Genomic DNA, 25,606 nt, shown 5'->3' with positions numbered 1-25,606 from the left:
TGGTGAACACAGATAACCAAAACCATGAAGATTACTAAACAGATAGACATTAAACCATGTTTTAAGAAAAAACATAATTTTTATTAGATGAAACTGAAAAATAAGTACTGAATTAAACAAATTAGGAAAGACACAGAAATAATGGTCTAAACTAAAATAAAGTATTATTCAGATGGATGAACAACTGAGGAGTTCTTTTAGTACACAGAACTGCACTAACCAGTACCTTCTGGTTTAGAGATTATAAAGAGCTTCCTGGAGTCTAATCAAACCAGGACAATTTCTGACAGATGTGACAAAGCCAAACCTAATCATTTCCTAAAGAAAAGAAAAAAGCCTGTTTTAGCATTTTTTTTATTTAATGATACAGTTTCCTGATGGTATACACTCAGCAAACTAAATCTGATGTTTACTAATACTTTGGGAAGAGCAACAGATTTTCATAATCCTGCTCCTCCTGCCCCCCTTCTGCCTTTCTTTTTATGTCTTGTTTTTTCTTGAGCATCATGCTCCTGCAAGTAGCGTTTCAAAAGTAGCAACAGAAATCCTTCAGGTTTGCATTAACAATCCATCCCCACTATAAATCTACCCTCTGTTTACAGAGGAATAACACAAAATCTTTCTCCTATAATATTCAGATGGAAAAGCATAGTAATCAAACCAAAGAATGGGTATCTTTTGCAAGCTGTTCATAACATCAGGATTCTACTTGTTTACACATAGTTGCACTGTGGTTCAAAATCACATCTACTTTGAAATACAGTTGTTATAACAAAATGAACAAAAAAAGCTTCTGGCTCTTTTGCCCTTTTTACCTTCCCATTTCTCTGTGTACCAGTGTTGCTTACAAAAGCAAAGCAGTATCTCAGAGCTAAAAAATTCTCTCACTGTCTAATTGAAGAAATCGCTCTTCTTCTCTCTACTATCCTTCTTCCTCTTTTGCATTGCAGACTCACGGGGAAGCACAAGCATGTGTTGAGTCTACGGCAGATGTGATCAAGAATGTAGAACAGAGAACAAAAGTTCATCAGACCACGTGTATCTATAAACAGTTATTTCTCAACAACCTTATTAATGTAAATCAGGCCCTGGCACCGTAAAAAATTAAGACAGAGTAACTCCCAAACATGGTTACACTGTGATGTGTTGTGATTATTTCTTTTCTTCACAAAATCCCTGTTCCTTCCCAAAAGACCTGACCTCACTCAGGATCCAGGACTTGATCACAAGGAACTTCTTTGCATGGCAGAGGCTGAAATACTATTCAGGAGCACAGACTCTGAGTCTGTCACACTCTCCGGTGAAATGAGATCCTGCTCTAACACAACCTTCTGAGTGTAGTCAACACACATAATGAAAGTGGATGAACTGACTTCTTCTGACTTTTTCTGGTAGTTGCAGCAGTTCTGCAGGGGTCCAATGCCTTGACAGGGAGAAGACTGGTTATTTGCCAGCCAACAGACTGGGTAAGGGACAGGGAAGTGCAATCACAGCTTGCCTGCTTCCAGCACAAGAGCACAGAGTTTGCAGAAGTATCACCACCCAAACTGTGCAGAAAAGAGAGACTGGATGCATGATTCAGAGTGGGGCCAAGCTAATCCATACAAGCAGAACATAATAACATAAAACTGTTATCAGTATCTAATGATTTTGGTGTCTGTTTTTAATGCCAATACTTAAAATCAGGAAACTACTCTGGTATAATCATCTTTCAGTCACTGCTGAACAATTATGGATCATCTTGTCTACTGATTGGCTTAAACAGCTATGTTTACAGATACGTATAGTTCTTCTTTTCTTTTCTAAAAGCAACTCATCTAATTCCATCTTCAATTAGTTGCTTCCTTAAAGAGAGCAAACATTCATGTTCTAGATACCTAGCACACGTAAGAAAAGCTCATGTATCTATCACACCATGTATTAAGCACACTGAACAAAATGAGCTGCTGTTGGACACAAAAAAATCCATAAACTCAATACACAATTTTGCTGTATTCAATGCAAAAGAAAACAGCAATACATGTTGTTATGAAATTGCAGAATATGCTTGAAAGAATACTTCATACCTAGTCATTCAGATATGGCAAATTCTTCACAATATATTCCAGATTTAATTTCCTAGAGGGAAGATTCTTCAAGTTGTCTCAACAGTAACATTTCCCTCACTGCTATAAAACATAACAAAGCACCAGCTATTGTTTTTATGTGTGTGTTAAATGTCTGGCACCATCACTGTTTTAACTGTCATGCCACAATAAACAAATACCACTGAAACCTGTAAAATTCCAGAGTGTTTTTAAAACATATCACTAAGAGAACAGGCGAAAAAGCTAGCAATACTTTTTAACACAAAAAAAGAATTTTTGCAAGCAACAGTTCAGTAGAAGTTGGAGGGTTAGATGAATACAGCTTGCAGTACTGAAAGAAATATTCTATTTTCCAAGGTGTAGAACTGATAGAAAGAATAGAAACTATTCTTTAGAAGTATCAGGCATACTTTTGTTACAATTATCTATGGCTAAAACAGAATTCCTGTTAAGCCTTGTGCCTAAGGCAACCTTACAATCAAAATCACAGATTAATAAACCTTTTAAGTGGGTTTATTTGAATCCCATTTATATTGACTGAAGAAGATCATGCTGCTACAATCTTATTCTTGTTGCCCATGTTTAAGTAGCTTTTTTTGCAAGCTTTTGTTTATACAGCTTAATTTATGAAGTCTTAGAAACTGAAGCGCTCCTCTTCTGTAGTGAAATAATAAAACAAAAAGATACAGATAAATATCTACAGAGCTTTCCTGGCTCCCTGTCTCTCTCTGGCCATGTTCAGAGAAAAAAAAGAAGGTAGTGCAAACAAGAAGCAGGATGCAAGAAAACTAAAGAAGCAATTACTCTTCCCAGTGCAAAAGAGGAAATGGCACTGGTGAGACCCTCTTAACTCCTGCAGCAGTATACTTTAATTAAAAATAGTCCCCTCCTCAGATGCTGACCCAGCTAGCTGCAAATGCAAAATACAAAACAAAGTTGTTCAGTCCTTCTTATCCATCCTTTATTCTGTGCCGCCCTCCATAACTCTGTTCAAACAGTAAGAAAGTGAACTAGCAGTATGATGAGATTAAGCATCCAATGGACAGGCACTTCATTTCTTATTTGCCATGCAAAAATCACTGTTGTGATCAACGGTTCTATGTCTGGGTGGAGGCTGGTCACAAGTCGTGTCCCCCAAGGGTCAGCCTCGAGACCGGTGCTCTTCAACTTCTTTATCAATGACAAAGAAAATGGAATTAAGTGCAACCTCAGCAAGTTTGCAGACGATACCAAGCTGAGTGGTGCAGTCAGTACATTGGAGAGAAGGGAAGCCATTCAGAGGGACCTGAACAGAAGTGGACCCATGAAAACCTAATGAGGTTCAAGGTCAAGTGCAAGGTATTGCACTTGGGCTGGAGCACTCCTAGGTATTTATACAGACTGTGGTGAGATCTCCTTGAGAGCTGAAAAGAAGGACTTGGGGGTTCTGGTGGACGAGAAGCTGGACGTGAGCCAGCAGTGTGTGCTTGCAGTCTAGAAGCCAACTGTGTTCTGGGCTGCATTAAAAAAGGGGTGGCCAGCAGGGAGAGGGAGGTGACTGTTCCCCTCTACTTGGCTCTTGTGAGGCCCCATCTACAGTACTGTGTCCAGGCCTGGCGTCCCCAGCACAAGAAAGACACAGAGCTCTTGGAACGAGTCCAGAGGAGGGCCACTAAGATGATCAGAGGGCTGAGGCACCTCTCCTATGAAGAAAGGTTGAGGGAACTGGGCTTCTTTAGCTTGGAGAAGAGGAGGCTCCAGGGAAACCTCATTGTGGCCTTCCAATACTTGAAGGGAGTGTATAATAGGAGGGGGTACTAGTTTACATGGGTAGGACATTTGGAAATAGTTTTAAACTAAAACATTGGAGATTTAGGTTAGCTATTAGGAAGAAGCTTTTCAGTCAGAGGGTGATGATGCATTGGAACAGGTTGCCCAAGTAGGCTGTGGGTGCCCCATCCCCGGATACATTCAAGGCCAGGCTGGATGTGGCTCTGGGCAGCCTGGTCTATTGGTTCGCAACCCTGCCACAGCAGGAGGTTGAAACTAGATGATCTTAGAGGTCCTTTTCAACCCAGGCCATTCTATGATGACTCTATGATGATGATGATGAATATTAGCTAAGAGAGCCTGAATCCTCTAACAAGCATGCTGCTCTAACTCTTTGAATGTATTATAGTGCTTTTAAACTAAACTACTCTCAGTGAGGAATGTTCAGAGCTTAGGCTGACAGTGTTATTGTGACATAGTGCCTTACATGTTTTACTGCCAAATTACATCACCCCAAGCACTACTCATATCAAAAATTTAAGGACCATACAAACAATAAATGCTGTTGAGACAACGTAACTGTTCTTTTTAAAAGCAGACAGCTGCATGTTTCCAAGTACAGTTATCTATATTTTAGTCAGCTAGCAATCTGGCAAATAACTGCATACATTGCTACCTACACAATATTTTTAAGTGCACAAAATAATTATAAGCTGTCAAAAACAGACCTGGAAAGACTCTGAGTCCTTTGTTCACTTCAAGGCTAATGACAAGAGACCGAGCTGTGATGCTAAAAATCTGTCGTGGTGCAAAGTTCAAGCCATCTGTTACCTGAAAGCTGAAGCCTCCAGACATTGCCCCTGTAAATAACAAAAACATAAATTTATCATATTTTTCTTTTTTTTTTTTTTAATAAACATACAAATATATACACTGGGCACCTTTCACTGTATTTATTTCAATGTCACCTACAAAGACATTCTGAAGAAGTTTTTTTATTAGTACTTTTGTATCTAAACTAGAATTTTATTAGTTCATAATGCAGAGAAGAGCATCCCTAGGAGGACTACTGGTTAAATATCTCAGAGCCGTAAAGTGGAGTGCTCCTTTCCCTCTTACTTCACTGAACTCAGCAGATTTGGAACCCAGTTAAACCTGGGGAGACACTGGCTCCAAAATTTTCTACTTCTATTGCATCTTAGGAGGTACCTGGGCACTTAAGAAACCATTTTGTCACAAAAGTAATTTTAAGACAAAAGCTACTAGAATATTCTTTCATTTTTTATTTATATTTAAAGGACTGGACCAAATCACAGGTTGTTTTGTTTCTTTGCTCTTCTTCAGTTTTGCTGAAGAGGATATCTTGCCGCAGCTTAAATTATTTCAGATTATATGTGTACTCATAATAAATGCACATTTTTTTCTTTAATCTTAGGACCCACGTGTAGTTTCACCCCAAAGCAAAAATACATCCAGGAGACCAAGCAGATTCATGGAGAAACACAGTTTTCAAAACTGACTTATAAAGGTGTATAGTGCTTCCTGAGGCTGGCTTTAAGTTGACAGTGTCCAGATTGTTTAATTAGGTACAAAAAAGAGGATGAAAAATGAAAACATTAATTGTTCAAAACAGTTAAAATTGCTCTTTTACTTACTTTGCCTAATTTTGCTATGAGATTGCTACATGAATATATATCGTGAAAGTATGATGCTGTCATGTACTTCACTTAAAGACCAGTGCTCCTTGCCTAGCAAAAAGTTAACATATCAGAAGAATCGAATGTGGGTTCTAAGATTATAGCTAACAGTTCCCGCAGGCAATGCTCCCACATCTGGACAGGCACAGAAGCAGCTCTGGAATACCAAGTTATATTGCTTCTTATTTTAAAAGCTTTTATGCTCTGATATTTCCTTACAATAAAAATTCACAAGCAGTTGCACATTTTCAAAGGCACTGAGGAACCAACCACTTGCTTCAAATTAGGAGAAAAAGGCTTACTTAGCTTCACTTGCTTTTTTGGACAATGCAGAGCAACTCTGTGATTGACATAATCTGACATTTTGACACTGACAGTGTCAAGAACAGAACTAAATCCTGAAGTGCTGCTTAAGTATTATTTTATCACTATTAATTTTTAAAGAGATATCTGATCAGAGGTGATAAAAAGGATATCAGAAAGAGAGTTGTAAAAATTGCACTGAGGAGACACTAAGGCTGACAAAAGGTCAGTTCAGTTCTTTCTTAAAGAATAATTAAGTGAGAATCTGTACTGCAAATGCTGGGAAGGGTGCACTCTGGAATGAAAAGGAGGCAGAAAAAGAAAGAAATTCTTACACTGAAGGAGGAGTACAGAGAAGGAAAGATCTGATCTGGTTCTGCATTTATAAAACAGACAAAATTTAAAGGGTGGATATAAGAACAAAGTAGCAGACTTGCAACTCACAGCACAGAATAAGCAGCTTAATGTAATTCACAGGACTGAACAAAGATGAAGGAAAAGCTTTATGAAGATTGATGTTAGAGACATAAAAACAATGCATGGTAGTACTTCATTTGTACTACAAAACACTCCAAGAACAAAGCACTAGTGCTACATACAGATGCAAAAAGCCAGTGACAGCTGGAGCAATCTCTCTCAGTGGGTGGAAGAACTGCCTCAGCCAGTTCTTGCCCTCTCACAGTGAGTGGGAAAAGCAGAAGACAGTATGTGGAGAACATGAAATGAAGTACTTGGCAGGAGGAGCAAAAGCTAGTACATAGCAGAAAACTGAAGAGAATGGACAAAGCAGCTGAAGAGAAGGGTAAGAAGCATTGTGACAGCAAGAGATGAGAAGGTGCAAGGCTGGGAGAAAGATGAGCACAGCAAGGACATTTCTAGGAACAGTCCTAGATGAAGGAAGAAAATTATTGTCTTCATAGATGAAGGAGGAAAGTCTGAAGAAATAAAAGAACTGAAATGAGTTTTCTGAAACACTGGAGGTAATGATATAGCCAGAGCAGCTGCAAGTGCTGATACATGACCTGGGCAAATTTGCATTTCAAATCTACTGTACATCCCACATTCCCACTCTAAACTAAAAAAAAAAAATAAAATAAAATAAAAAAAAAAGGAATTCGCTATTCTTTTTGCTTTTATTAATCAAGATCCACTTCCAAAGGCTACAGATGTGCATTTGCCACTTCTGGAACAGAATGAATTCATTTCCTCACATTCAGACTACCATCTTCCTAAAGATATGGAAAAACCATCAGGGTTTTTACATATCAAAGTCTCCCTTGGAACAGCTTAAACAGCTGAGCTCACTTTTGCTATGTTCTTGACCTTTCACCTCCTGCCTAAATTATTTGAGTAGGATATCAACAGCTCAACAACAGCTGCTTGTAAAGCAAATTCGGCAACATTTATGTACTCTGCAAGATACTTCTCTGAAAGTCAGAGCGCTTTAACCTGCACCAAACCTCATGGTGTCACAGCACAGATCTGGCTGGAGTGACTGCTGAAAACAAGCAAGCCCTGGAAAGAATTCCAGCTCACTCCAGGGGCTGGTGAGATAATCCTGTACCTCCTCCATCTCCTTCCCCATCACTCAAATGGTTTACCCTTCTTAAGCACCTCCTTTCTTCTCTTTTCAGCTAATTCAATATGATAACAGAGCTGGAGCAGGAACACAGCAGCTATCACTTATAAATGCCCCACCCCTTCTTCAGACTGGAACCTCACAGGGATGTTCACTGCCAGAGCTTCCTGGCACTGCTAATGAAGGACCCTGGAGGCTGCTGTGACTCCCTGTTTTATTGTTTACACAATACTTCTTTCTGTAGAAGCAGCAAAAATAAATAACACAATCTCTGTTTCTCACTACTGGTGGAAAAGAGTCAGTGGTTATAGCAGAATTTCTTCACAGCCATGTTCACCTCATGCAAGCAATAACTTCATTGCCCAGATCTTCTTAGGAGCATATACTGTGACAGGTAACTGAGAGACTGCTAGCCCATGAATAACCCAGCACTGTCAAAAGGTTTTTAAAAGACTCTCAATGACAGTGGTCAAAAACATTGACTACATATCTCTGAAAGCTGCATGGCAGTGTTACCTTTCTGCAAACCATGCGTTCAGTAAGAAGACTGCTACTAATAGTCTTCCCACAGAACACCAAGCTTTCTTGATGAGCACTCATTTAAGTGGTCATAAGGACCATTTCCTGTCTAGGTAGTCAAGACCATTTATCACATAACCAGCGCTCTGAGATTTCTGTGACATTACAAAGAGATCCTCATACAGTTATAAATGCAAATACACTGAATATGAGCAGTGTATTGGTATCAGGTGGTATTTTTGAAACAACATACCATTGTGTACAAATACCAGCTGCCCTTCAATTATATGAGCCTGAGTAAAACTAAGGATGCTCTTGTTTGGAGAAGACTTCAGAGCCAAGTGCCCATTGCTGGGTGGTGTAATTGAATATATCAGGTCTGATGGTGAGGAGTCCTTATCTTCTGCACAGAGGTCATCAACAGTTATCTCTGTGACTGAACCCACCCAAACCTAGAAAAACAAACATAAAATTAAAAAGAAAGAAAGAAAGAAAGAAAATACACGCAAATAAAATTAAAAAAAAAAGGGGGGCGGGGTGGGGGGAAGAGAGATTTCTGCTATATAGCACTAGCAGCTAAAACAGGTTTCCCGTCTGTCTAAATTTCTTATCATGGACTGTAATGGTTAAACCTGGCACGTGGTTTTCAAGAAACAAGACCGTGAAATAACACAAACAAAACACACCCTACAAGGGTTTGAATTTTAGAGGGCTAAAGTATAAGTTCTCTATTTGTCAGGCCCTACCCAAACTCTTACCAACAGAGCAAAATTGTATTTTGATAACTGAGTCAAGGAGCATCCATCCAACACATACACATGAATATTATTGTCATGTAATTCACAGCAGGCACAGTAATATGCTCTACTTTCAGCTAGCAGAAAAGAAAAAAAGAAAATGGCCTGAGGACAGTACAGTCTCTAATATAAATGGAAAACTTGTAGCTGCATTATTTCATTTTAACAAACTGCATTAAAGCCTCTTTTTCATGCATCCAGCAACACACAGAGATGCTCAGAGCAGGGACAGAAAAGGAAACATGCCCTCAGCAGCTGCCTAGCACTTTGCAAGTCACACATACAAACAAAATAAACAATGTATTTGAGAAGATACTACAAAACCTGCAAGTTCTTTCTGGAAAATATTTTTGGTTTTGTTTTTGTTTTTTTAGCTTAAGATCTGCACATTCTGCAGATCCTTCTTTTGAGCAGAAAGAACTGTTATCTTGGCTCCGTTCACATCTTGGTAGGCAATTTCTTGATAGAGAATTACAGACTTTACTCTTCATCTTTTCTATATATAGTCAAAACTACAGACAAAAGTACTAACAAAAAATAATACAAATTTATCTCAACATTAAGAAAAATCTCCAAATATTCAATAAACTAATGTCAGTTCTTTCCAAGCAGTCTGTATCACAGAATATAACCTAAAAGCCTTCAAAAGACTTATCTTGAGGTTCAAAACACATTCTGCACCATTCCCTTCTGTCTTCCCAGGACCCCAGCACACATAATAAGTGTCTCGTAGCAGCACTGTATCAGTGGTTTAAGAGATAATGTTATCCCTGAAAAAAAGGCATTTTACTTCTGCCAGAAACAAAAATCATCAACCAGATTTTCTTCTTAACTATCACTATCAGAAATCTCAAATGTTTTTTTAAAGCCACTAGGAATTTTGCCATGACACTTAAATAACAGAAAGACTGCAGCCTAGGCACTGTCACAAAATCCATGCCATAGAAAAAGAGATAAAATTGAATTATATGTGTTTTCTAATTAGGAAAATGAGTTTGAAGATGTGTTACATTTTGTAATAGAAAACTTGCAAACAGGAAATTGCTATTTTCTCAATTGAAATGTGTATTTCTTTGCATTAGCACATAAGTCTGATAAAAGATACCACCTATGAACACAAGATGACAACTAAGCAAAGGCTGACTTATTAAGCATCACCAAGTGAGTACATCAGTGCCACTGGTTTCATATCAAAACACTTAATTCCCATCAGAAACACTGTTTCAGATTATTCTGCACAGAAAAAAGAAGTCACATAGAGAATACACAAACACATTAAAAAGAGCTATGCAAAACCTATCGTGTGTGACTCAGGCTAAATGTCTGTAAGTTTAAAACAAAATCTCTTTATGAAAGAAAAATTCGGCTTCTTTTTCTATAAAAAGGCAGTATTTATTTCTGTTGTTCCTGCACACTGTCACACAATGCTTTTTAAAGTACCGTAAATGCCGAGTCCCCGTGACCTGTAATATGATCCTCAGGGAATGAAAGGAGATACAAAGCTAAACAGGGCTGTAGGGAAGTGGACACTCAGAGCACTGCAAATACTATGCAGGTACAGCTTATTTTCCACATCTGTAATCAAGTCCTCCCTGAGGAACACCATGAAAACTGTATCCAAATTTCGAGGAGGTAGCAATATACAGATTTTGCATTTGCCCAACACATTCCACAAGCATGGTCCAAAAAAAAAGTCCAAGACTTTGTCCATTCTGCTCTGCTTAAAAGCATTCAGTTTATCAGCTCTTCCTTGTGTGTTGAGTATCCACGCATAAATTCAAAGATATTTTAACTCTGGTAAGTTAATGATTTAGAGAAAAAAAAATATCACTGCTTCAATTTTGTTTAAATAAAATTAATTGGCCCTCTTGTGGCAACAGGAGGATGCACTCATTTCAAAGCAACTGATAAACACTCTTAAAGATATTTAAAACAAACAAACAAACATACAACCTCCCAAAATTTTAGGAAATTATGCATTACAGTACAGTTTCCAAATACATTAATCTCTTCAGCATTTATTGTTCAAATAAAAAAGTTATAAAGTAAGTGCAAGGATTACTAGCATGCATTACTAAAGCTCTCACTGTAATAAAATTAGCCTCATTCATTATGTTAATGTTAATATCTCAGCAGGTAATAAATTCTCAGTGAAGGGGGAAAAAAAAAAGAAAACTTCCATTACTTTTGCTTCCTGAAGAAAATCGTAAAGCAACCCCGAAAATATTTGGTTGTTCATCTTCCTGAACCTCCTCCCACTGTGTTCATAACTTCGATATAAGAAACAGACATTGCTGTTTGAATAAGGGATATGTTAAGGATGCTCCAGAAATAAGGGAACTGGTGCTGAAAGACTCATTCAGCTTGTATAAACACGCTCTTTTCATGCATTTAGGTATAAGTCCCATGACAAAGGCCAAAACTAGTTAATATCACTGACCATGTCACTCAGCTCTTCACAGAAGCTACCTCTGATAGCAGGTGCTATATGGAAACTTACTTTTTACACTGTTCAATTGCTCTTTCTAGCTCACTTTATACTAAGATCTTCAAAATTTCTGAGGTGCCAAACTTCAGTTCAATTCAAATGGTCCTACTAGATTTCAGTTTTCACAATACTGGTCCAGATCTTATACGTCTGTACATTTTCAACCTTTCAAAATATATACAGTAAAAGAGCTGTTTTCAAAAGCAACACACAGTTTATTCTTCAACATTCATCACTAGCAATGTCCTTGACGAGCACAGACTTCTTGGCTCAACTGAACATCAGGCCAGCTATCCTACATAGGAATGCCTAGCTCATCTCAATATTTAGCCAGCTTATGATAAATCCATTATCTCCTACTTATTTGGGATGTGCAAAGTTCCTTTGAAGAAGGATCATCTTAGTGTATTTCTCCCAGTATGTAACTTGACTGTCACCACACTGTGTGTGTGTATTCATTACAAAATCAAAGCTTATTTGTCAGCAACAGTTTAGACAAGGTGAGCAGAATCACAAGATACAAAGGAATAAAAAGATGTATCACGGCTGTCGCTTTGCAAACTGCCTGCACAGCAAAAAAAGATCAACTTTGGCTAGGTTCAGCTGCATTATCATTGTTCTTGGGAAGCCAGGACTTAACAGCCATTTTTAGAAAAAAGCCATTTGCTGCACTGCAGTGCACTGTGCTGGCTCAGTTCTCAGATCAGAATGCAGCTCTAAGCCTGTACTGTACACAGAGAGCTATCAAGCTGGGCACACATCTCTTGTATGCTGCTAGACAAATATCACCATGTGCTGTGCTGATGTCTATAGAGTACCTCTGTGATTAATTTAACCATGGAAGGTTTTACTCTATTACTTGAATGCTTGTGAAGACAGTTTGTCCTCCTACTGGCAGTATTTGCAACAGATAGGGTGCTCTGTGTTGTGCACATCTGCAGATTATCATGGACTTGTTGCAACCACTGGGAAGATGCACAGCATCACCACTATCACTGCTTAAAAAAACCATCTTTTCTTGTGTGAAAAGGCAATATATACAACCCAAGGCTGTGGTCATCTCTACAGTAATTTATTCTCCCTAGGTAGCACAAATCAGATACATAAAATTAAATGCATTTTTAGATGCCACCAACTTGTAAAGTACATTACACAGCACCAGGAACAATGTAGCCTCAAAATACACCCATTATCTACTTTCAAATCTATTTTGAAATGCCTTTTCTGTCATAACGGCCTCTCAGCAGGTCTTCTCTAACCACAAGTTGTTAGCTAAACCTTACTCATTAAATTCTGTTTCTCAGAGCCATATGATTTATTTGCCAGGTCCCACGGAGGAAGCCTTTAAACACTTAGGGTTTTTTGTTTATATGGGGACATGCAAACTGGTTCTTGTTACAGGGTGCAACAATAACACAAGTAAAAGAAGGCAGGAAAAAAGAAGGGAAGGACAGACAGGACAGAAGGAAGTGAGAAAGGGAAAAAGGGAGAGAGAGAAAAAGATCTGAAAAAGCTCTGAAGTGACAGAAGTGACTTTTTTCAAGAGTGAAATGTTAAAAAGCCAGCTATTAAGAGAAAAAAGGAAGCATCACTCAGCAATTTTAAACTTTCCTTTAGAAATCGACAAGGTGGGGGGGACTACATTTTTTTTTATCACAGTAACACAGAGTAATAACTTCAGTGTCTGCAGCAATATCTTGGTGACCTACCAACCTAGATTTTCACAAACTGTGTTGTATTATTTTGTTAGTAACTTAAAAATGCCTGAGAAAGCCTTACAAGGGGAACATTCTGCTTTTGTATCAGAAATATCCGATATGTAGTGATGCACAAGTGAGAATGCTGATCTCTTCTGTCCTGTCCCAGCGTGGGGTCAAGATAAGAACAAGAAGTATCTTACACATTAGCAGGTCTGACCTCAGTATATTTAATAGCAAGAACCAAGGCTGCACACAGGCAAGAGTAAGATATTTGCACTCTTATCATCATTACTTGATACTTTTCTAAGCCATGTTTAACAGCCCTGAAGACATCCTAGTGAAGAACACTATGATACAGCAGTGCTACGGTAAGAGCCGTCTACCCCAAAAAATCTGTTAATGAGAGTATATTAAATGATATCAGGTTAGAAATCAACATTTTAAAATTATGACAAACATACCTGAAGAATTCTGTTAACTTTTATAACAGGAGCTTCATCATTTACTGCAGTAACTGTTACAAACATTGTTTGGGGCAAGCTTTGTTTCTGTAATTCTGCATTATTTACTATAAAGGTAAAATTGTCCATTAGTTCCTCACTGCCATCGTGAACATAGTAGATTAATTCTTGTTCCACCTGAAAAATATAACAACCTAAAAAACTAAATATGCTGAAAGAAAATGAATGTGACATTAAAAAACAGGTAAACCTACTGAAGTCCTCTGGCTTGCCTCAACTTTTTATGACTCCAAAGAATTAATTTATGGTCATATCTAATCTGTATGTCTACCTTTGTTCTACCCACAATGGCAAATTTTACAGCTCTATACCTCTAGCCAGCTTACATTGCCAGTCTTGGCATTCCCCCTTCAGCCTAAAGAGAAAATAGTGGGATTCACTCCCACTGTATTTACGATATTTCCTGGGAGCTACAAATGGAAAAAAAATGAGTATTAATAGATGGTGACTTAACATATAATTTTCCTTTTTAGAACAAACAAACTTAAAATTAGCTTTTCACGCATAAATTTACTCTATATGAGCAAACACATAATCCAAAAAAAAAAATAAAATAGTTTCCACATCTCTCCTTGTTCAATTTACATATTATTTCAGCTGGTCAGCTCTTCTCAAGATATACCCAAGACTGCAAGGGGCTCATCAGTCACTTGTGACTATAATACACTGCTTTGTTTGACCAGGAGCTCTCAGAAGTGATGTGGTTGACCATAAAAAACAGCCACCCTCCTCTGAACACCAAATGACCAGCAGCAATATCTCTTTTACAAGGCCCAAAGCTCAAACTCCTGCATCTCACCTTCTCTCCCACTAAATCCTCCCACTCCAGACAAAAATTAGCATTTAACAACATAAGGAAAGAGTTAGTCATAACCACGGACAAACAATTAATCATGATAATGAATCTAAATACATTACCTGTTGTTTGGTAAATCTGTTTAACTTTATTCCAGGAGCATTAGAATCTTCAAAATATCCATGCTTTGGCAGATCAACTAAAATAATTTCACAGCTGAGTCCTGCAAAGTGTCTACTAGAAATTTTTAGATCGTCTTCCACCAGGGCTTTTGAGCTACCTTCAATTATTGTGAAGTTCTTTACTTCCAAAGGAATCATTTTAGGAATAATGTCAACTGAGATTTCTATGTCATTCACGGTTTGGACACCACTGGTCACATCCAGAGAAAAATAGTCACTTAATTGGTCAGAAACTGTCTGCACATACTGAACTTTGCCGTCATCAACATCTTGCTGTGTGAAGGTCAGAACTGGCTTTTGTTCGGCACCAAGATAACTCTCTTCTGATGAAAACATCCGAATGTATCCATGTAATGGAAGCTGCCTTACTGTGAACACAATCTCAGATGGAGAACTGTTTTCATGGGCAACCTTAAATTGGAAAAACACACCTCAGAATTACTTAAACAGAAATATGAGAAATTATTTAATTCTGTTGTTCTAAATTTATCAATTTTAACTAGAGGATCAGCTACCTAATTAATTGGCATTCCTTGTCCAGGTATATCTGCAGATTTTTAACATACAATAATTCTTGAAATAGGATTAGATGGCATGGGATTGTATTGTAACCCTGAATGTGCTCTGTAAATTTTAAAGCACACACTCTGGAATTAACTAATTGAGCAAGAGCTGTAGATTCCTGCTTGAAACAAGGACTTACAGTCAACACAGCAGCGTGCTGCAGCAGCCCCCTCGTGGTGGTTACTGTAAGGCTACAAGTAGACAGTAGGGAGCTTAAACTACTATTAACAAATAACACTTATGTTTGTGACTTGATGCTTTTAAAATTTTGGATCACTATTACCTGAACTAGCTTCCAATGGAAAGAAAAGAAATCCTTTCTTCCCTGGCATATCCACAAGCTTAGATCAGGATGATACATGAAAATAAATACAAAAAGCTCTCACAACTAAAACAAGTACACATGAAAAGATATTAACCTTCTCAAGCACCAATACCTAGCAGTGTCAAAGACTACAGTCAATCCTATTTCTTTAACATAACTGGTTTTCTTTCCTAGCAGTGGAAGCCTACTAATGTCAGATTCTCTCCAGAATGTGAAAACCGAAAAGAGATAAAGAAGAGAAAAATATTCGGTGAAAGAGACTGCAAATTCTGCAATGTCTGAAAACGCAGAGTAGAAGACTTGCTACTAGAGTGAAGAAATGGCCAATATAGTTTACTAGCAGTACAGTTAACTCACTTGCAGTTTTCCTTTACTGATCTTAACTGTTTTTCCTTCTTCAACTAAGAGACTGTTACTGTTCACAATTCCTGGTCGCCACTGATGACTTTCCAAATACATGCGAACATGCACAGCAGAATCAAGATGGACGTTCTTAGCATAGACTGTAAAGTTAAATGTGTCAATAGAGTTGTTGCTGCCATCATGCCTGTATGTCACGTACCCCCTTATCAGATCAAACTGTGTGAAGGAGTCCATCATTAAACCATTTACAGATATTCTTCCATATTTTGGGAAAGTGGTTATCTCAAATGTAATCTCATGATCATTTCTGATGTCTTGGTTTGTAATAGCACTTAGGTTAGCTGTTGTAATGATTTCCTCTTTTCCTTTTTGAACCAACAGACCTGTATTATTTGCCAAGCTAACATAAGGATCAGTGGCATTAACTTCTAGAAGGAAAGACGTGTAGTGTTTGCCATCTGTTACAAAGAGCACAAAACGCCCAAAATCTGCACCATGGTGTATAAACAAGACTAGCTTTTGCTTCAGGTCTGCTTGCTTGAATTGATAGAGTCTGTGCAATGAATTATTTGTTAGCACCAAATCTCCATTGGAAATGCCACGTCTTATGTATAGCAGCTGCCCATCTTCAAAATCAGAATCAGGATCGTGATAACAAAGATCTGCCAAAGTCAATAATCGCTGTCCATTTCTCACAATGTTAAATACTTTATCAACAACACGTACTGGTTTTTCATCATTCTTCAGCTGGACAGAAATGTTGAATCTAATTTCTACTGAGGAAGGTCCTACTACAGGATCAAAATTTGCACTCTCCCTTGATTCTTCATTGGAAGCTCTCACAAGAAATTCATCAAACACTGTTTCAGAATCATCATGCACATACATAAGACGCTTATTAGCTATATCTTTATTAGTGAAAGTGGTGAGATTGCCATTACTCTCAAATGAATTTGAAGAATTAATGAGTTTTAATTTCCCATGTTTAGGAAACTTCAAAACTGTATACTGGAAAGTTTTATTATCCAGTGTTTGCACAAACAATTTTGAGCTTGTTATTAATTCTCCTTCACCTTCAGTAACAGTTAAGCCATTGTTAATTACAATTATGTTTCTAAAATCTGATTTGATGTAGATTTCAAAGTCAAAGATATTTGATTCCAGATACTTTGTGGAGATGAGGAATTTAAATGAATCATGATTGTCTTCACAATAGCTGCTCATTAACTGATATGCCACTTTTTGATCAGCAATATCTTTCTGGCTAAAGACTGAATCTTCTTTCAAAGACTGGTCATTAAGCAGTATTTGTCCACTCTTTGGTAAAGACAGCAATTTAAAATGAAGTTCATCGTCAGGTATTTCTTGACCCACAAGCACAGCAAAAAGATTATCTGAATTCAAGTATTTCTTTTTTGATTTTTCAATTTCTAGAGGAGTATATTTCAATAAACTGTACCTTAACCATTTTACTTGAACTGGAAACACATATTCTTCACTGGTTCTGTTTCCTATGCTAACTTTGAATTTAAATTGGTCAGTAATATTTTCCAGCTGAATTTCTCTAAAAGTACTACAGTATCTTACACGGCTGCGCTGAATGGAGCGCTGAGAGAAAGAGCTGACTTGCTTCCATTCCCCCCTTGAATGCTGCCTTTGAACTTCCCCATACTGGGGTGCATCTATGATCTCATATAGAATCTCCAGCTCTTGGAGGTTGGCATTTGTTTCAACTGTCAGATGCCTGGATGTGATTAGAGCTGTAGCACCTTGGACGAGTTTTATTCCTGAGTTGCTAACAACTTTGTATTCCAAAGGAATTGCCATGATGCGTAACACAACAGTGTTGCTCACTTTCTCACCATCGTTTGCTCTCAGAACAATCCTTGAGTTCCTGACACCTGTGTGGACAAAGAAAACATAGCCTTTTTGTAAGTCCTCATTAGAAAAAGTAGTAATAGTCTTTCCAGGATGTTTTGAATTTTCTAAATATCCTGCATTTGCATTAAGATTTCCAAGCACTGAAAGACTGAGGTCCAGAGGATCTGTATCATTATCTAATACTCTTATCAAGTCACTAGTCAAACGTTTCTTTGAGTTTTCTATCAAAAGCAGTAAGTTTCCCTCAGCAAGTGTGATCTCAGGAGCATCATTTACTGGAGTGATGATAATGCTAAACATATACTCCTCATTTCTTTGCAAATATGGAGGCACAATCTTTCTATTGTGTGCAGAAATGGAGAAATTAAAATAATCGTAAGTATCTTCAGAGCCACCATGGATGTACAGAATCTTCCCTTGCCACACATCCTGCAAAGTAAACATATTTACCTCCAACACTGGTTCAATATCTAGTTTCAAGGTACCATGTGATGGTGGTTCCTTTATTTCAAAAAGAACTTGTGATAGATTAATTCCTAATTTCTGAAAGTCTAAATTAACTTGAATATGTTTAGATTCAAGTGAGGCTTTTCCACCTTCTTTAACAATCAGGTTACTCAGAACTAAAAAGTGGTTTTTATCTTCCTGTCCCAGAGAGACAGAGTTTTCAGGGGAAAGGGCAAGTGGTGGGGCTGCTTTTACAGTAGGATATTTTACAGCCATCTCCAAAGAAAGATTTGTATTAAAAGCATTTTCCGCTTCACATCCAGCTGAAATATCCTTTGTTACTTGAACATTCTTCAGCGATTTCTTTTCTGAATTGACTTTCAGGTCTCTTAAACAACCTCTGAAGGACCTTCCTCTGGCATGCTTCCCAGACACGGAGGTTAGCTCTAATTTAATCACTTCCAATCGTTTACTGTCATCTACGCCACCTACAAAGAGTGACCCATTCAGAAGCAGCAGCTCGTTTTGAGGAGGGAATGATTTTTTCACAGTTTCTTTATCCAATGTAAGTTGTAAATATTCTGCAGTAAATTTGAGCTTAATGTAATGCCAATGACTGTCATTGACTGACCTAAGAGAGGAAAGGCAGGTTCTACTTTTATGCTTTTCAGTATAGGCTTTAATCAATCCATCTTCCACCACCATTGCAATGAAATCTCCTTCTTGTCCAGGATGATAAAGCAGCAAGCCACGTGCAGCTGATGTTTGCAATGCAAATTCCAAGACTCCCTCACCATCAACAACATTCCATAATGGGAAAGAAACATAGGATCTGGAACTAAAAAAACTGATGGGTTCATCTTCACCTGCAAAGAATTCATCACTGCATCCCACTGAAACTTCATGGACTTTTTTAAACCTGGAAGATCTCAGGGGCATCAAAATGTCTAGCTGATTAAATAACACATCATCAATACATCCTCGAAAGCTGGGCAGTCCCCGAACAAGGTAAGGAACATCAAGTTCCGTAGTACCACCTACGTAGAATCCATGATCAATATTTAATTCATTGAGAGATCCAGGCATTTTTGCAGTAGTCCTATCATTTTTATCAATTAACAATGTGACATTGTCACGTTCATGATGCAGTTCAACCAAGTGCCAAGCTGAATCATTCAGATGAGATCTTTGCCAAGAACGCAGTATTCGTTCTCCCATGCCAAAGTTAATTCTCAACTGCAAGAAAAAATTAAAAATATATCAAAATCCAAAGTAATCTTTTTTACAATCATATATTCATAGAGACTTGCTAGGTTAATTTTCATTAATTTTCGTATTAAGCATACCATTCATAAAGTATAATTTAAAAAAAGAAGTCTCATTAAATATTTGTGTAGGTTCACTTGACATCACAAGTTTGATTTCTCTAATTGAAGAAATGGGAATGGACTGCTCTCTAGTTTTGCTAAACCAACAATCAGCAAGAATCCAGGTGACAGCGCTGTTTGAAGAACATGCCTTGCAGAACAATTATTATTTGGATCCCAACATTTTCTAAGATGTCAATATCATTAAATTTTACCTCACTGAACCTCATGCCTTGAACAGAGTGATTTTGATCTTATGACTTTCTAGAGATCTAGGACACTTCTAAATAAGTAGCTTCTTAATAACTATCATTGTAAGAAACATATAATTTAATTGAAAATTTCAAAAAAATGTTATGTGACATTTCCATTTTTTTAAACATAAACTTTGAGAACTGTTACCGACAACAGCTTAAAGAAAAACTCAACAGCAGAGGCTACACATATCTTTTTTGCTATAGTTACAAATTATACCTGCAGATTTCCTGACTGTAACTCTATCAAACAATAATCTTTCTTCCCAGCTGCAAGAAAAAGCAATCCATGTGGCTTGCTTGTTAGAAATCGTAACTGTAAGGTTGTCTGATAGGACGCTTCTGCCATCTTCAATGCCACAAAACTATCACCATAAAATGACACTAAAAAGAAGGAAAAGAAAACAAGCATGAAATTTAGGTACACACATAAATTCACTTTTTTCTCATTTGTATCTAAACATATATAAAAAACATATATAAATAATTATATGGAGAGTTAATACTTGTCTTGGTTTAAGATGATAGTTTTCCTTATAGCATCTGGTATGTAGTGTTTTGGCTTTAAGAGAGAAACAGTGTTGACACGTTTTAGCTTTTGCTGAGCAGTGCTCCACAGAGCCAAGGAAGTTTCAGATTCTCATACTGTCCTGCCAGCGAGGGGTCCGTGCGTGCACAGTGAGTTCGAAGGGGACAGAACCAGGACAGATGACCTACACTGGCAAAAGGGATATTCCACATAATATGGTGCCATGCTGAACTATAAAAGTGAGGGGAGTTGGCTAGGGTGAGAAATCTCTGCTTGAGGACTGTCTGGGCACTGGTCAGTGGGTGGTGAGCAAATACACTGTGCATCACTTGTTCTGTATATTCTTTATTATTATTATAATCTCTTCTGATTCAGTCTTATTAAACTGTCTTTATCTCAACCCACGGGTTCTACTTTTTTTTTCCCTGCATCCCAGTTGGAGATGGGGAAGAGAGGAGACACTGCTGCCCACTGGCTAAATCACAACATGAACAGAAATAGATCTTAGATATTAAATTCATCCTGTAATTGGATAAGAGCTCAATGGCCACATCGGTTTGGACATGAAATGAATATAGCCCAGTCGTTTATCTCCAACACAAATCAAACGACATCATAAGAACAGCACAAGTATAGTTAACAACTTCCTTCATATACACTCCTACTCTGCAATTCTTTTTCTTTTCAGTCTTTTCTGGAGCTTGTCACAGTTGGTCTGTTTTTGAATTGCCAAAGTATTTCTCCCTGAAGTACTTATCTAGTTTCTCTTTGAGTACATGTAAGCATATTCATTTATAATAAGTTCCCCTACATCTCTGCCAGAGACCTCCTCTGTCATCTTGGGTAAGAAGACTTGCAGGTCTCCCAGCACCCTGCAGAAACATAGTCTTTCACATTTTCTTGTCTCTTACTTTTCCAGGTTCAAGAGTCCTACCTATCCTGTTGGTTCCTTTACGCAGCCATGAACCAACCCTGCTGCCCTGTAGCCCAGTCACTCAGTTTTGTATACATCTCCTTCAGCTCTTCACTCTCTGAAGGAGAGAACTGTAACAAAAGCAAACTTCTTCATTCAACTGCTCTCTGCCTTTACCACCTTCTCTATTACTATGCAGAGCAGTGCAAATTGCAAAACAAATTATTATATTAAGTACCCATAGAAACAGAGGAGGGATTTTTAGATTACAGAGGTACACACATTTCTTGCAAAGGAAGAGTCACTACTGTGTGTAAAAAAAACTGGTTTTAAATTGAAAAAAAAAAAAAGCATAAAAGAAGCTTTCATCAAATAGCTCTAGTAAACCTTACGGGTATTCTACAAAATCCATATAGCAATAAAACAAAGGCTATTTTTTGTATATAGAAATGTTACTATTTTGAGGTTAATAAAGAAAATAGCTTAAAACAGTACTATGGTACAGAACCACATACAGTATAAATGAGAATCCCTCAGTATAAATGAAGAGCAATCTTCACCGATGAGACAGAAAATAGCTTATGTGTTCATAAGTGTTACATTATGGTAAACACATATTACGGTAATGGCTAGGTATGTTATTCTTCCTGCAGACGAAATGTAGGTGACTGATGGTATCCTATTGTGCTTTGGAGCCAATGACACAGGTAAGGGAGAGAAGTCCTCAGATGTCTATCTCAGCAAATGAAGCATTCAGATACTGTCTTCCTGAATGTCATAAGAAGCATACCCTAGCTTTCTGAAACAATTTGCATTAATCAAAAATTGATTGATTTCCTTCAGTCACTGCAGTAACATTAGAACAGAAATATAGTAGAATGAGTACAAGAAGGATCCACCCTGAGATGCTGCCACTCACCCTACTGAGACTCTAAGCAATTTGTTCACTTTGTTGCTACTTATATTTTAGCACTCCTATGGATGGGGAAAGAAAAAGATTCACTATAATTTTATCAGTGAGGTTCATCAGAAATTAACAAGTAAAATCCAAAGCTTCTGTGGACTTTATCATCATGAAAGTTTCATTACAATTACTCTAATACAGCCCACAAATTTAATCTAGGAATTTCTGTATCAAAACTAATAACCATGGTTGGAAGTTGAAATTAACTTCTCAAGACATCAAATTTTCATTAGACTCAAGTATGCTGGATGGAAAAAACACTGGATGTCAGGAGAAGAAATTGAGCTGAAAGATAAACTTATCTATTACTAAATGCAATTTAGAATAACTAGAAATGAAGTTGCAGAGAGACAATATTTTTCAGTGTGCCATTGGGAAAATTTTGGTGTTTGAACTGGTTTTTCTAGAAAAGAAAAAACAAACATAAGTTAACATAAGCTTTTGCCTCCCACAGAACACTTCAGAGTCACAGTCCACCACTGAAGGTAGGATAGGAAACTCAGTATCAGGCACTGATCCAGTACTAAATGAGATATTGTGCCAAAACCACCTACTGTGCTTTGGCATGCTTTCTGCTTCAGTACCCATCAAACTAAGCAGCATGTTATTACAACATAGGAATCAAGTTTTGTTAAAGCAGACTCTTTCACAATGACTTTAGGATGATTTCTGGCCGAAACCAAATTCTGACTGTCGTGCCACCACGTTAGAAAAGGGGATGCCTTTTTTGCTCCCTTGATAATGGAACATGTGAATTTAGCATATCACAGAGTGAACAATTCCTCTGGATTTCCTGAATAGACAATCGATTTTGCAATGTCAGTCTATGCCCCAAAGGAAAAAGATGGGTGGAAGGAGATTAGAATAAGATCTAGGTCAACTATAATTTTGTCTTTGTGGACATTTATATATATAATAGAAATGATCAGAACAGGTTGGGGCTACAAAGTTCATCAAGTCCAACTGCCTGACCACTCCAGGGCTAACCAGAAGTTAAAGCACATTGTTATCCAAATCTTATTACCCAAGAGGCATTATCCAAATGCCTCCTAAACACTGACAGGCATAGGCACCAAACTTCTCTCCAGGAAGCCTGTTGCAGTGTTTGACCACCCTTCCTACAAAACATTTCTCCCAGTGTCCAGTCTGAACCTCCTCCACTACAGCCTTGTGCAGCTTTGTGCTGTTCCTGCAGTCTTGCCAGGAAATGCTGCTTCTATCAACGTAAATACATAAAGCCAGAAAACATGGATATCCATTTAAAGATCTGATTTACCAGTTAATTTGCATTCCTTATCTCTTTTCCTTCTCCTCTACAGCCCACCCCAACACTGATTAGAAACACACCACACTCAGGCTATAAGTACTTTCTAATATTTTCATGATAACAAATATTACACTTACATGTAAAGTTCAAGTTTTGAAAAGTTTATAGTAATTTTTCTAAATATTCCTGATCAGCTCTGCCCACAACAGCTTTCTTAGAAGTAAACACAAGAAACCATGTGAGAAAGAAGTAGCCTTCAGAATAACAGAGCACAGAAATCTTTACTCTGTTATCTAGTGGAAGCATTAGGTTAGCATTTTAACCTTTCATTCAGCATCCTTTTCCTTTGCTGTTAAAAAGATAACCAAATTCAACAAGTTGCCACACCTTCAATTGTTTACCTCTTAGCTTTTCTACTCAATATGCAAAACAAACAAACAAACAAAACAAAACAAAAAAACCAACCAGAAATGAATCAAAAGCAACCAGCCTCAAACTCATACACAGCTATCATGAGCCACACACGTAAATCCAAGAACAAAATCAAGATTAAAAATGTAATTTTTTCCACATTTTTGGCCAATATTTTTCTTTTCAGACTACAGCATGTGTTTTCTCAGCAATGCATAAGGAAGAACTGATATCAGAATCACAATTAACACTGCAATTAACTGAAGTAGTTTGATGCAAACATCATATCTGATCAACTCCTTTTAGTCACCAGTGTTGACAGGAAACAGCCAAAGCTGTGCATATCTCAACCGTTCCCTTCCTGGGATCTCTTCCCACAGAAAGTTTTAAGAAAAAGCTTAAGCTTGGAACTTAACTCAGGAAGGTTTTTATATTCATGCTATTCATAATAGATTCTATAAAAGGGGTAAAATAAAAACCACTTTTCACTGTTTTTGAACCTGCTACTTTATCATCTAATTGTAAAAGGTAACAAGGAGCTCCAAACAGAAAAGGTCCTCACTTGCTAGATGTTTTACACAGATCCCTCCCATGACGCTGCAACTGTACAACAACCCTTCAAGAAAATGAAATTATGTATCTTTCTTCGTGAAAAATGGAAAGCAAAAAGAGAGTGATAATGCATATTGTCCCAACAGGAGACTCAAGACAAAGCACAATAGGAATATTCATTAGCTGTGCCTGGTCAGGTATTGCTTTCAGTGCCTTCAGTAGATCTATGACGCCTCTCCAAGTTGTGATGAAGGCTTCTCCCTATCCAGCTGCGATTGCACCGTAAAGAAAGACTAGTTCCCTGCAGCTCATTCACAGAAAGGTAAATGGAACAGAAATGGGCCAGCAGAGGTTGGTCAAATAAATATTGATCTTTCAGAATGGCAGTATTTTCCTTTGTCTCTTTTGTTTCAGTGACCTTTCCATATTAAAGGGAGACTATGAAGCACATTCCACAAGAGTTCACTTAGGGGCTGCTGAGACACCGAAGCAGTGTAACTGCATCCTCCCTGCCTTCAACCCTCCATTCTAAAAGCAAACACACACTTCTCCATACCAACACACTTCTTCTGAACTTCCACATACTTTAAGGTGCTTCACTGAGAGACAAAGAGATTGTGGTACCTCAAGATGAAGATTTCCATAAGATAATTATGATTTCAGGATTCATGAAAGTAAAGCTAGTAGCCCCATTAGCCCCAGTGCCCCCAATTATGCAAATGTGGTAAACAATGAAAGATCCTTTTAGATTCCACAGTGCTTCTGTTGTAACTAAGATGAAATAACTGGAACAACCCAGGGAATTAGCAAGGGAGAGCAACAGTGTGGACAGCTGCAGCATGCATGAGTGGTGCATGAGTATATGTCTTACAGCTCTTTTTCTTTTGCTTCCTCCTGGCACTGAATTGCAAATTTTAACAACAAGAGGTGATAAATGCCTAATCATCTAGGAGCAGGCTGAACTGTTAGTTGTACAATGTGTAGGTTCCAACTCTTTTCTCATAAGCTACAGGAAAAAGAGCATGCAACTTCAGATGTGAACATAATAAGTTAGACTCTCCCCTGGAACCTGAGTGATGGAAACAAGTGTTCACGGTCTTTTAATACCAAATATAAATAAATCATCATGATATTAATAACTTTTTAAAGTCTTGTTCATTTTGATTGCACAACAAAAGTGGAGACGTTAACAAGTTCTGAGGAATCCAGAGAAATAAAATGTACCTCACACAAGAAGCTTTTTACAGCTGTTCACCATGGAAAAAAAAGCAGAATGAGGGACTAAAGAATATTTCTGCAACTACTGCACATGCTCTGCGCTATAAATATGCTTAAAGCTGACCCAGAAACA

The 25,606-nt window shown here is 37.7% G+C and overlaps 1 protein-coding gene across 2 annotated transcripts in view; it reads right to left on the bottom strand.

Annotated features, from left to right (window-relative positions):
- The window catches only part of LOC116239165 (chondroitin sulfate proteoglycan 4-like), a 42,717-nt gene that overhangs the window by 12,611 nt on the left and 4,500 nt on the right, over positions 1-25,606 (bottom strand). For both annotated transcript variants that reach the window (XM_031609205.2, XM_090131317.1), the window contains 6 exons: positions 19,840-20,003; positions 15,665-19,234; positions 14,359-14,829; positions 13,381-13,557; positions 8,188-8,386; positions 4,565-4,696 (listed from right to left, as the gene is read on the bottom strand). In XM_031609205.2, the coding sequence (XP_031465065.2) occupies positions 4,565-4,696; positions 8,188-8,386; positions 13,381-13,557; positions 14,359-14,829; positions 15,665-19,234; positions 19,840-20,003 (4,713 nt within the window). The remainder of the gene's footprint in view (positions 1-4,564; positions 4,697-8,187; positions 8,387-13,380; positions 13,558-14,358; positions 14,830-15,664; positions 19,235-19,839; positions 20,004-25,606) is intronic.

The sequence above is a fragment of the Phasianus colchicus genome, chromosome Z (genome assembly GCF_987193195.1).
Source record: "Phasianus colchicus chromosome Z, bPhaCol1.hap1.1, whole genome shotgun sequence".
Lineage (NCBI taxonomy): Eukaryota > Metazoa > Chordata > Aves > Galliformes > Phasianidae > Phasianus > Phasianus colchicus.
Note: the sequence above shows the minus strand (reverse complement) of the source record. Positions and strands in the feature narration are given on the sequence as shown.